This window comes from Vanacampus margaritifer, chromosome 16, assembly GCF_051991255.1.
Source record: "Vanacampus margaritifer isolate UIUO_Vmar chromosome 16, RoL_Vmar_1.0, whole genome shotgun sequence".
Classification (NCBI taxonomy): domain Eukaryota; kingdom Metazoa; phylum Chordata; class Actinopteri; order Syngnathiformes; family Syngnathidae; genus Vanacampus; species Vanacampus margaritifer.
The window spans coordinates 8,414,777-8,428,091 of record NC_135447.1 but is presented as its reverse complement, the minus strand read 5'-3'; the positions used below and the strand labels follow the sequence as shown (position 1 = coordinate 8,428,091).

Here is a 13,315-nt window from a genome sequence, read left to right as displayed (position 1 = left end):
TACTACGAAATGAGTGACATATCAATTTTAAACTGATAATTTAATCCGTCTTTATTTTGTCAAGGTGAAATTCTATATGATATATGAGGAAGTTGAAGAACAAATAGACTCAACAACGTCAGTGTAATAATAATGACAATGGATCAATTGTGAGAGAATTAAAAACCTCTGTGTTTTTCCCCCAAAATGCTAATATGAGCCAGTGTCAGTAAATATATACAGTGCATTACATAACATATTCTGGGACAAATAGCCATCAGGGATGCATGTACCGTAATCAGTGCAAATAGCGGTTCCCATTTTTTTCTAATCATCTGGTGTTCAATCACAGCTCAATCGGATCAAAGTCCAGGAGCAGTGAGGCCTCCAACAACATGCTGTGCTGATGTAGACAATGGACCCTCAGCTTCAGGGTCCACGCTATGCGATGACATCAAATGGGCTTCATTAAACGGAAAGTGGCTCACGGGACAGATACCGCATTTCCTAAAACTTTCCTGAACTATCCTGATACCCTCATCCTCTTTAGCCACCTGATACGCCCCTCTGAACACGCCCGAGAAGTCTTTCTTGCTGACAGCAAAGAGAGTCGCATCAGTGGCGTGCATCTCATTTAAGAGCGCGGCGAACCGCTGCTTGATGAGCGGAAATAGGCCCGTGTCTAGCGGCTGCAGGATGTGAGAGCAATGAGGCGGCAGGCACACGAGAATGATGCCGTCCTTACGGGCGACCTCCACCACTTCCAGGTTCACGGGTGACTTGTGGCCGTCGAAAACGAGCAGGAGAGGCCGCTCTTTGGGAGCATGCACCAGGAAGTGTCTGAGAAACCATTTCTTGAAAAGTTCTGAAGTGACAAATCCCGAATCCGACCAGCCATAGAGGGCATCTGACGGCCCTTGTGTCTTGTAACACACTCCTCCTGGGTAGGCCTTGGAGTAGACGATAAACGGGGGAATGTCCGTCCCTGCGGCATTTAAGCAAGCCAAGACAGAGATGTAGTCCTTGGAGCCTGGCGTAGACTTGTAACCCAGACTGGCTGCTTTGGGGAGAACCGCCCTCTTCCGAGCCATCTGAAAACCCATCTCGTTGCAATTCCAGATGTGGTGAGGCTTGTCCCCCAGTGCGTGAGCTTGGACCACAGAGCTCAGGAGGTGGAAAAAATGATCCAATGCTTCCTTCCTGACATGAACCGTCCTACCTCGGACAACACTGTCTGCTGGTTGAATCGAAATATTCTTTTCTTGACGCTTTCTAAAATTAAGCCACCATGTCTGGCCCAGTTTAGAAAAGGCCACCCTTCTGTGTTGACGCTTGTAAATAGAAGACGCAAATGACACTAGCTGCTGTTTCGTGAGTGGGAAACCATGCTTGGACATGTATAAGGAGAACTCTACCAACAGTTTCTCATCAGAAGATGGTATAAGCTGAGCGGGCCCACTGCGACTCCCAGGAGTCACCCGTCCGCTGACCCTGTCTCCCAGAGAGGATTTGGGGACTCCAAACTCCTTGGCTGCCTTTCGCACAGTGCACCTGCCCGACTTGACCTCGATCAGCGCATGCTCCATAGCTTCCTCTGTCCATTTCTTTTTCTTCTTCCTTCCAATTTTGTCAAGATGGTTTCTTGAAGGCATGGTTCTAGGATGGAGCAGAATAATTGTGATTCACTCGAGGGCCAAGTTGACCAGATAACACTCACACCCGTCAAACAGGTCATACACGTACTAGATCAGAAACCCACTAGATGGCACTCCTGTCTTATAGTCACAAAATAATAATAATAATTTTAACTTTCCCACCGAGTAAATAAACTCAACAGTGAAATTAGAACTTCTGGTGCAGTAAGCAATAATAGGAGAAAAGCAAACAACACATAATCTATTACTTAATAGGCACCAAACTTCCATCAGACATCAAAATACAGTACTGACACTGCTCAAGATTTTTAAGTAAAACAATGAGTGGGACAAAAATAGGCCAAAGTCATTGTAACACATTATTGTACTAGTGTGAACACATATTTTCACATATCAATTTATTTTTTGTTCTTTATTTTAGTAATGAGCATTTTCTATTATTGTTGTTTTTACTACACTCACCAACTTTACTATGATGTCAAACTAGAAACAGGAGTGGCAAAAAAGCTTTAGATAGAAACCTGAATGCATGGCATCTGTTTTTGTACAAATGTAGAATGCATTTGTCTCTGTTCAATAAACATGTCCCTTTATCGATATATCTACATACAGTCTATATTTTGAAACTAGTAGTACCGAATGACTTACTGATTCTTCCCAGTCAGTAGATATAGAGAAAAATATTGTACATCAGCCACCACTTGATTTGTGTAACGCCATGTTCGTACTGTATAGTTTAAAAAAAATAAAATAAAAACACAGAAATTATTGTCGCTGCTTATGCAGCCTGAATCTTAAAAACAATAAGCGTAGAAGTGAATCTAGATTTTCCTGTTTACCAGTCGCATTTCTTGTGACCTGGAAATGGATCAAGAAGGGCGTTTCAAAATAAAATGAATAACTTCCGCCGGCCAAATCACTCACCTCAACATAAAAGAGTTGTCAAATGCACAGTAAAGTACAGACAGTAGCACTGAATGAGCAATATCAATAGAGTACCACCAGCGATAACATAATTAACAAATAGAAGCAGAAAAAATACACATAAAGGAAAAATGATTAAAGAGGGTTTTCATTGTGGCCTAACATGTTCTAGTTTAGTTAATGTCTGTCAGTCTGTCAGATACAGTCACAGCACATGGACAGTTAAAACAAAACAAAAACGACAGTTTCCTTTGTTTGTGTTTGAAGTTTAGCTCAAAAGTATTTTCCTTTACAACCTTATTATCTATGACACCATACTAAACAGTGAATTCTAATTAACTCAAAAATCAATTGGTTTAGTCACTAATAGTCATACATTTTGGAACCACTAAACTTTAGTGGTTCCAAAATGTATGACTCAAAGAACATTCTTAAGAGATGAATACTTGTTTTGCTTGTTGGGGACATGGACGGGGGAAAAATTGTTGAAATATACACGATGTTGATATTTTTGCCCCTAGAAATATTACAGTTTCATTAAAAAAAATGTGACTGCACCCAAATGCAATACAGACAAAATGATGTACATCATTAAACAAAAGCATTTGAATAGATAATGACAACATTTGAGGTCAAATATCTACGTAAATAACCATTGTCGACCACCATAATCTTTTATCAACTTCTTTACAGGTTTGCACTCTTTTTCAGCTATACTGCTAATGTGACAGACGAAATTATCATGTTTTTTAATTTCATGTACAAGTAATATGACATGTTGTGTGGAAACTATTACTCGAAATGTTCTGTACTTGGCCAGTAATAAAAGCAGTAAAGTTTTAAAGAATTTGAGAGCATAGCCTCGTAAGCCGACTTTAAGATGCTGACTTCAACAGTCTTTCTTCTAGCATATTCATGAGTAAACAATGTATCTTTTGACAGGCCTCCCACAGAAAACATTTTGTGACAAATAAAAAGAAGTAGAACCAAATGAACCAGAAAATAAGGACAAATGTGTTGACCAGTCTATTATTAAACGCTGCGAGGATGCGTCAGACGCCTTTGCAGTCGCTCTCAAGTCATTCAGGATGGAGAGACAAAGGAACACCCAGAGGCTCGATCTCTTCTGAAGGCAGCTGAGCAACCAGTTCCTGTCTTTGCTTTCCGAAAACAACAAAGAAACTGCTGATGTGTTCCATCGCCAATCATATTTAGAACACAATGTGAAAACTGCTCAGTGGGAGAGCAACCAGTTGTAATTAAATTTACTTAACATACAAATTTGTAGTGCCTAATTTTAAAGAGACAAATAGGCTAAAATCGAATCTGATAACTCATTTGTTGCATTTTTTTTTTTGCATGACCATGCAAACAAAGGCAATGAAAACATAACTTCCTTTGCGGATGTAACCAAGAGTGAATCACAGCCAAGCTCTCTTTCAGTCACCACATTGTAATTGGTACTGATATTTTTAACGTGCGTTCACTCCTTGCGACTGAATAATTGATGGAAATGTCAAGATTTGAGTCACCAACCCTCCTGTGACGTGCCACCTTGAATGTCCAAGGTCTATTTTGTCTTCTACTTACCAGTTTGTATACATATATTTAGCATATATAGTCTTCTTCTTATATAGTTCTCTTGGCGTGGGTACTATTTAGCTTCCTCCTATATTCAAAACATACATGATGTTAAGTTCATTCAAGACTTAACTCACCCATACCCTTGTGGGTATGGGAGTGTGACCCAAATGAGGACGATCATTAAAAAGGGTTGGCTGTTTTCCATTTTGTGCTAAGGTTATGCAACATTTAATGACACACATGTCCCTTTCTCTAAAAATAAAAATAAAAATAAAAATAAAAATAAAAATAAAAATAAAAATAAAAATAAAAATAAAAATAAAAATAAAAATAAAAATAAAAATAAAAATAAAAATAAATAAATAAATAATAAAAAATAAATAAATAAATAAAAAATAAAAAAAATACTTTGGATTTACTTAATTCAAACACATGATTGCACATGATGAAAATGTGGTGAACGGATGCAATTTTTGTCTCATTTTCTAATGTATGTGTTAGTTAAACATATTTTTTTTTATAATGATCATCAAACTGAACATTTTTATCACATGCAACTGAAAACTAAGTACTTTTTTTCGGTAATCCCTCCTAGGCCTACTCTGCAAGTGGCAACAAGACAAAATATCAATATTGCGATGTATCATGTCATTATTTCCAGCTCTGTTGTGCACTTCATGACAATGTTGACTTTTTAATATCACGAAAGTCTCCAGAGTCTTTGTGCCCTGTCGACATTGCTTACAATATCTATGCAGCCAATAAAAAACTCATTGTACTACACTGTGTTTTATAAAAGCAACGTTCAATAAATAAAGTGTTCATTTTTCATTTAGTGATGTATCGGATACAATATCGGCAATTGCTATAATAATACTATATCATCATCATCATAAAAAAATCATATATACTGTAAACTGTACAAATAATACAACCATGTTGATTAAACACACATTTATTGAAAACATGCAATTTGTAGTTACAGTAAACTCGCTGAAGTTAATATCTCTAGGACTCAGTTATAAATGGCCACACATGACAAAGCTCAATTTTGAGTTATCGGATGGAAACGTTATCGTAAGCATCGGAGGCATCACCTCCAGTATTGAATACATACATGGCTTTGTTTCGCCCCCACACAGTGGTGTTTAAACAAAGCAATTATGCAAGTAACAATGAGCAGGGTGATACAACACAACGCTCCACACAACTTTGGATTCACTTTCAAAGCACATAATCAATAAACACGCCGCCGCCAAGACAGCAGCCAACTCATTTTCATATACCCAATGCATGCATCAGTAAACACTGAAAGGGGTAAAAGGCAAGTTACTCTTTGCAAAGGCTTTTTATTATTCCAGAAATGCCACACATCACATCAGCACTGGCACGAAACGTCACCCAAAAGCGAAATGAACAAGCTATAAGAGAATCATCCGAGAGGGCGGGAATCTTCATCTCTTCATAAGTTGTTCACACACAAGACACAGCGGTGGTGAGGAATATTACTGGATGCATTTAGGAGACTGGAACACTTAGCGTACTCCTTTCCTGCCCAGGAACCGCAAGACTGCGTAGTTATAGGTGGTTGCAACCAAAAACAAAATCTGCAAAGCAAGAATGTATTGATGAACAGGAGAGGGGAAAAAAAACAGCCTGCAGTAATAGAACAATGTGATTCGGCACACTGGCAAATCCGACACCAGACCAATGTTAACAATTTTGCCTTTGCAAGCAGGACACAATGTTGTGTAAAGAGGTAAGAACAAAAGCAAAATATAACATCATTTTCAATATTTATTTTTGATGGGATGAAATGAAAAGGAAATATAATTAGCCCCAAAATATTCAAAAGCATAGTCAAGACATGCATTACCAGTATAGGACATTTAGTTGATTACATTCAAAAACTCAAAAACATACCATCATTATTTTTAAATATTTCTTAATATTAGGGATGAGTACAGATATCAGGTAGGCCTATCGTTATCGGGCAGATACTACGCCTTAGTTTAAGGTATCAGTACTTGTGATGGCGAGCAATACAAGTATTGGCAACCCTATTGTTATTGTTATTGGGAAATTTTATATATCAAAAGTACTAGTAGTATTGGTATTTGTTATCAGTATTAATATAGTGATATAATAAATAAATAAATATTCAATTAAAATGTATTGCACAAATAAAATAAATAAATACATAATAATAATAATAATAATAATAAAAATAATAAATACATGATTAAAGACACTGTTCTTAAAGAGTAAATGTGTTGGAATTAAAGGTAAATATAACAGAACTGATTTAAGCATTCATTCTCTTGCATACCACTAGAGGGAGCTCACATATCAGTAGTGGTACTCATTCTACACTTTGATAATCACTGCTCTAGATTATTCTATATAACCTCTGCAATGGTTTATAAAAAAAAATCTTAGACATTTAATAATTTTCATGAACATCATGTCCAGCTGAAACAAATAAACAAAAACATATTCTTATCGCAATCAAAGTCGTTTGTAAAATAAATTACCCGCAAAAAGTGCGATTTATACCCCAGTGCGTCTTACATATGTTTTTTTTTTCTACCTAATCATGCATTTTTGGCCTAGTGCGATTTATACTCTGTTTGACTTATAGTCCGGCAAATACGGTCAATATTAATGGTTACTATGACCGAAAGCATGCAAAATATTGACGCCAATGCTCACCAATGCTAAGAGGGTGATTCCAGCACCAGCAAATGCAGCAATATACAGGTCGTAGGTGAGGTGAAACTGAAAGAAATAGCAAACAAAGGTTAGTCTCGGGCAGTGACATTCATTATACTCAAAGTACCCTCAGGATGAATAAAGTAAGCTGATTCTGACCCTTGTGTGTGTATGTGTGTGTTATCCTAATTATTCCCTTTTTTTTTCTTTTTTTTCTCTTAAGGAGAGCTCAGTATTGTTCATTCGATTTGACATCATCATTGCTAATCCTAATTATTCCCATTTACTCACCAATCCCATTTTTGACAGTTGTTGCATTGAATCAGTAAAACAGCATACAACATAATTTATGGTGAGAAAGTTGTGGTGAAAGGGTGCGTAAAATAGAATATGGAAATGATCTACTCACTTCGCTCGTTTTGCAAATAGATGCCAAGGTCATTCCGCAACTCTTGCCCGGCATTGCATTCCAAGGAAGCAGCCCTTGAATAGAGACGTGACATAAGTGATGTATCTCTTACCAATACTGATTGCAAATGCCTTCGGAAACATTTACATCTTTTGTTCATTCACTCGCAGAAAAAAAAATTGAAGTCATCTTGAGGAATTTCATGACAATTTACCAACTAGTTTAAGCATTTACGTAATCCCCGATGATTAATTCATTGCCTGACAAAATCACATTAATATTCTCATCAGGTCCACATGCGGTCAGTCATTATAAGAGCATCGCACCATATTGCCTGGCGTCCATGCAAATCCACCCGTGCTGATTTATGCTGGGGGTTGTTTCAGCCAGGATGTTGATGTCGTGGCAGGTCTGCTCCATGTTGAACAAGAAGTAGACCGGAATAGCAGTGAAGGCAAACACCGCCAGCCAGATGAAGGCCAAGATATACGTCACAATGATAAACTGTTGAAATAAAAAAAAAGCGGAACGGAGGGTCATGGGAATGCAGCAAGTTGCTGTGTGATGAATGTGGCATCACCAAGTCCGCTATGAACCATAATTCATTTTTTTGAGTGGTAAAAACAAAGCATTCAGCATCGACAAAATGACCTGATGACATCAGTGCCCCCACTCTGCCTCTCCCTCCATTTTGACCTTGCGCTCACCGTCAGGCTGAGGCATCGGCCACAATGGGTGCTCCTAAATTCCCCGAAGGTCTGCTTGACTGCGCTTGTCGTGTAGAAGCCTTCAGCCAGTAGCAGGATACCATAGAGGAAGAAAAATGAGGCCAGGCCATAGATGACGTACTGGAAGTATTCCACACTGCGGAGGAGAAAGGTCACTCAGACAGGAAATTGAGACACATTTACAGGGGAAGTCAACCCCCAAATTGTATTTAAATTAATGCGTTGTATGCGCCCCCACTAGCCAAAAATCATCATTCTTGATTAATATTGCCTTTGTGGAATTTTAAATAAATAATAATAATAAATCCTCCTGTTTTCATCCATCACCGGAGGCGGCCATTTTGCCAATTGGTCTCGACATGAATGACATCACAGTTGCTCAGGGCTCAGGCAACGACCAATCACGGCTCAGTTTGCGAAACATCACATGACCAAACTCTGAAAACAGATGAGCTGTGAGTGGTTGTTACCTGAGACCTGAGCAACTGTGATGTCATTCATGTCGAGACCAAGTGGCAAACATTTTTCTACTTAATTCATATTCCATAAATGCAATATTAATCAGAATGCTGTGTTTAGACTACACAGCAAATTCTGTAATGTTAAATTGAGTTAAAAATCTAGTGTTAATTATTTTGAGTTACTGGGTGTTGATTTGGGTGTTATTTGAACACTCAAAGTGAAGAAAAAGCTCTACGGGTGGTGTTATTTCAGCGAGTCAAACTCATTGACTTCAGGCTGAGTTACCTTTTCTTTGCTCTTTTCTTTCTTTTCTCACTTACTTCATTTAATTTACTTCATTTAATTTTGCGGCAACAAACATGTACTATTTCGTGGCGTACGTGTTAGTGTTGTTGCCCCCCAAGTGTTAGGTATTAGGTTCGAGTCCCACTCTCTCCATTTGGGTTGGAAAATACAAACTGGTCAAGAAGTAACACTAAAACTGTGGGAAATTAACACAAAAAGGAATGAAAATAACACGTCGTGGTTAAAAGTGACGTGAAAAACTAATAACAAAAAAATAAAGGAAATAACACTTTTAAGTGTTAAAAAATAACACTGATAATGTGTGTGCGAAAGTAGCTCTACCAATGAGTTACATTTTTACACTTTTGGAAGTGTAAATTTAACTCGGAACTGGTGAGAACTATATAAACTCAGGAAAAGTGTTAAATTTAACACTATAGGAGTTAAATTTCACTGTGTAGTTGAGGGCGCATACAACATCACTGTCAAGAAAGTGGAGAACTGACTCACAAGGAAGCCACGACCTCAAAGTCCTGCTCGTTGCGGGCGAAGTAAGTCTCCACCAGGAATTCGGTCTGGGTTAAGGCTTCGTGCCCGCAGCCACAAAATAGCGCCATGCCTGCATAGCACAGCAAGGTGGCCACCAGAGATGGGTAGGGCACTGCCCCCAAGCAGCGGATACAGCAATCATAACAACCTGAGGGGGCATAATAAATCAGCGCACAGGCGGCACATACCGCACACAGAACCACACAGCACATCTAAACCTGGATGGGGAATTCTTTCCGCCCTGCGGGAGAGCGAGCCCGCAAATTCATCAGCATACACCAGGAAAGAAAGAAAAACACAGCTGCAACCAACAAGCAGGCGATCAAACACAAGGAAAAAACACTGCTTATTTCAAAAACATAGAGTGCATTCTTCTCAATGTGAGCAGTTCAAGCAGGTAGCAAACACCCACACTCGTGTTAATAAATAAAAGCAGTGTCAGAAATGGGATAGAGAAAAACCACCTAAGGCTTTGCAAAGCCAAGGCTGCCTGACCGGAAACATGCTGCTTCTGATCCTGTATTCCAACAACAAGAAAGATCCCAAGATGCCAACTTCAGTCTGCCTACAAGCTACTACAAAATAACGCTCCCTGTGCTGTTTTCATCTGCCATGCGAACGCTCAATCGTTTGTATGGACGCCGTCCGGCCCTCCTTCTGTGGCGGTCACAGGCGTCGCCGGGCTATAGCGAGACGGTGGTGGAACGCTGACTTCACAGGCTCCAAGAGAGAACGTCTCATTGTGGTCCAACATAAGGTAGCCATTGTCATTGCCATGAGACAAAGGGCAGTGATGTCAAGCAAACAAAGACCTTAGAACCACACGCGCTGCGGTAGACGCGGGCCGAGGGGGGGGTCACCAGGTCACCACTAGCAATCAGGCCATCCTCCCTCCCGCCACAGCTGGCTCGCGCTGGTACCGCGGCACTCGGTGTCAAGTCAGATGAGGATAGAGTGGGTGCGAAGTTGTAAAGATCGATATTACATGGTGAAGCATTTGACTGTTTGACCAAACAACTTTTAGTGAGAAGCAACTAGGCTGCCATGTAAATATAAATAGTTTCAGCAAGAAGACTGCTGGAGATGCAGTAATGATAATGCCTGTAGACACCCACGCTTCAGCTGGAGAGTGGTGAGGAACAGTTTCTTACACTTTAAAGGACATCAATGCATTTAGTGGATGCCAGCTAATCAATACGGACCTCAAAACAGTCCACAAATTGGTGCACTTACTCATTGTAAGTGGAGAAGAAAACTATGTCTAATGGTAATTTTCTAATTAAGGCTATTATGTCAATTGTGGGGGTAGTGACGCTTCCCCGTGCTAAAAACAGAGCTTGCTTGACAAAAAAAAAAAGTGTGCAAAACTGCTGTTTCGACTCTTTACTTAACAGGTATTACACTAATGGTGACGGTAAGGAAGGAAAAAGTAAAAATAGAAATACTGCTTCATCTTCAAATGCACGAATGCAACATGATGTCCAAGGTCAGAAATTACATTTTAAAAGCAACATTATTACATTTACACATTCCCAAATGGCTTTAATAATACATGAGAAGGAGTTATTAAACATTCTGTGCACTCACCCATGTCCAGAAAGAAGTTGGGAGGTTATTGAAGTTTCTGCTGCGCGGCTTCCCAACTCTGATATGAGGATATGAGAAGTTATTCCCCGCCACTCCTATATGAATCTGACTCGCGCTTTTGTCTCATCAACAATAGATGGACCACATCACCCCAAGTGACATCTTAAAGTCACAAAGTCCCATTTCAGCTGCCAGACATTATTTATAGAGCCTTGGGTTCGGCATTGGTGACAGGCAGGTCACACATTTCAATGCTTTTGCCCCCCCATTGCACTTTTGTGTTAATTAGGCTTTTGCTTCTTAACTGAAAAAAAAAAAAAACGAAAAACTGGCTGAACTTTTAAAAAAAATTAAATAATTCATGACACCAAATATTGTCGCTTTGGCAAATGTAAATAATACCTTATACAACCTGACAAATTATTTCAAGTGGTTTTATTTTATTATTAAATGGCTTTTTACAGACGCAGACCACACATGCACAAATCATATGCTAATATATTTCTTTGATTAAATTAAAGCATGTCAGTTTCATGCCCCAACTGTACATTTAAATTGCAATAAAGTAAAAAAATATATAGACACAACCATTAACAGAAATCATAATTTTTGCTTTAAATGAGTAAATTAATATTTTTAGCTATGGCAATAAAAAAATCACATTAAACTTTTTTCAGTGGAGTGACTTGTTTATACTGAGCTTTGGCTGGCCAAATTCTACCTACAATAACTATAAAATCTAACTATTAGGGATGTTCGATGGCATTTTTTTTAGAGCGATACCAGTAGAATTACTAATTAACTTTTGTAGTCACTGATACTGATACCAAGTGCCAATACCACTGGCACTTACAAAAAAATTTCCCCCAAAAACAATGACAGATAATTTTAATGAAAGCCCATTACATACCAATCTAGATTTTTTTTCTTAAAAATGTGAGAAATTAATGTCAATTTTCTATTCTTCTAATTTCTCAGTTGCAGCCACAAGAGAGCAGCTGATACTGATATCTGTCGCGACCACCGATGCCTTGAAATAAGACGATAACTGATATCGGTACTGGCCCATACCTACTAATAACAATCATTTTATGTTTCTATTATAATATGGAGCTACATGTGAGTCAAAATATTAGGTACAGCTATCATTATGATACAGTGCAAGCCTACAACTAAATGTAATACCTTATTATATTTTCATTCAAAATGCACAATTACAAGATGGAAATTTGTTCATGTTGTGGCTAAACTTACTGTATGAATTAAATAGAATCATGTGAAATGCAATAAATTGGAATACACTCAATTTGAAGAAAAAAAAATCGAATGTTTCAGAGATAATATGGCAATAATTAGTTAGGCAAGATACTAATATTTAAATCCCCAAATACGCATTTAAACAAAAAGTTAAACATTTTATCAATCGAAAGCTAACGCGTGGATTTCGCCTGCATCGAAATGAACTTTCAGTTCAAGTAGAGCTTCGAGGTGTGCACGGGGAAAAGGTAGCAAAACAAATCAAAATGCCAGTGACGACAGGGACGTTGATGAAGTTGTCTAACAAGGGTGACATTGACGGTCAGGTCCAGCTGCTGCTCGCTTTCCCTCCCTCCCTCATTTGACCCAGTTGATGTCAAAGCTGGGTTCAGTACAAAGGGGCCAGTGTGGAACTGGACAGAACACTGTGCTATGCTCCCTTTTTTTGGGGGGAAAGAAGCTCCTCATCTCATTTTTCCATGCCATGCCCTTTTGAAGCACATAGCTGAAATCTCTTCCTCTATTTTGACTGACAAACAAGCACATCGCTGGTCGCTGGTCAAAGAAGACTTTGTGAGCAAGCTCTCATCATCAAGAGTCGCATTTGACCGTTCGGTATTGCGCCATCACACCATCTTACTGACTGATTTGTTTTATTGAACAGAACTCCTCAAAGATAGTTTGTATTATCCGGCGCCAGTTCACAGTCCGTTGCCGTTTGCGTTAGCATAGCAATAACAAATCGAGTAATTAGCGCCCGAAGAGGATTAATGGCATTGTTGAGCTGAAGTAGAAGAGCGAATGAGGACGACACCTTTGAAATCTCTTGAAAAAGCGGGCCACGAGAGATGAGAAGCGTTCATTAACCTAAAACAGTGGATTAGAACGCATACGAGGCCTGTCAGCTTGCGGGACGCATATGCAGTTATGATATTCCTGTTGACAATCCAAAAAAGAGATTAGGAGGAGTCTTTGGTGGCTCACAGGAGAGATAGAGAGAGTCCTCAGAGTGTCTAGGGAGATGTGAGAGGCTCACATTATGAATTATCATAACACTTTAATGTCTGCCTTAAAGTCATTAGTCAGAGCATAAATGGACTTTGAACAAAGGCATTTGTCTCGGAGCTGTCAAGCTGCTCGCAAAACGTGATTAGATGGAATCACCTGTGTATCACGCCAGCATC

General features: G+C 39.0%; 2 protein-coding genes across 3 annotated transcripts; both read right to left on the bottom strand.

Moving 5' to 3' along the window:
* Nucleotides 1-25: 25 nt before the first annotated feature.
* On the bottom strand, nt 26-2,493 carry LOC144035934 (uncharacterized). Its single transcript, XM_077546049.1, has 2 exons — nt 2,283-2,493; nt 26-1,635 (listed from the first exon to the last, which is right to left on the bottom strand). The coding sequence occupies exon 2, from the start codon at nt 1,629-1,631 to the stop codon at nt 342-344; it is 1,290 nt and encodes a 429-aa protein (XP_077402175.1). The 5' UTR covers nt 1,632-1,635; nt 2,283-2,493; the 3' UTR covers nt 26-341.
* Nucleotides 2,494-5,081: 2,588 nt separating this feature from the next.
* On the bottom strand, nt 5,082-11,029 carry plp1b (proteolipid protein 1b). Of its 2 annotated transcripts, none has more exons than XM_077547533.1 (7): nt 10,875-11,029; nt 9,249-9,435; nt 7,971-8,127; nt 7,590-7,767; nt 7,264-7,337; nt 6,855-6,920; nt 5,082-5,749 (listed from the first exon to the last, which is right to left on the bottom strand). In XM_077547533.1, the coding sequence occupies exons 1-7, from the start codon at nt 10,876-10,878 to the stop codon at nt 5,678-5,680; spliced, it is 738 nt and encodes a 245-aa protein (XP_077403659.1). In that variant the 5' UTR covers nt 10,879-11,029; the 3' UTR covers nt 5,082-5,677. The 2 variants fall into 2 exon arrangements, with proteins under 2 accessions (XP_077403659.1, XP_077403658.1); XM_077547532.1 differs by lacking the exon at nt 10,875-11,029 and adding an exon at nt 9,752-10,076.
* Nucleotides 11,030-13,315: the final 2,286 nt, after the last annotated feature.

Bases quoted from the DNA above. Each gene is read 5' to 3' on its own strand.
- plp1b (XM_077547532.1), bottom strand. From the start codon at position 9,791: ATGTTTCCGGTCAGGCAGCCTTGGCTTTGCAAAGCCTTAG. The intron at 9,436-9,751 runs GTGGTTTTTCTC...ATGCCCCCTCAG, and splicing joins TTGGCTTTGCAAAGCCTTAG to GTTGTTATGATTGCTGTATC. The intron at 7,338-7,589 runs GTGCGATGCTCT...TCTCTATTCAAG, and splicing joins CATGGACGCCAGGCAATATG to GGCTGCTTCCTTGGAATGCA.
- LOC144035934 (XM_077546049.1), bottom strand. From the start codon at position 1,631: ATGCCTTCAAGAAACCATCTTGACAAAATTGGAAGGAAGAAGAAAAAG.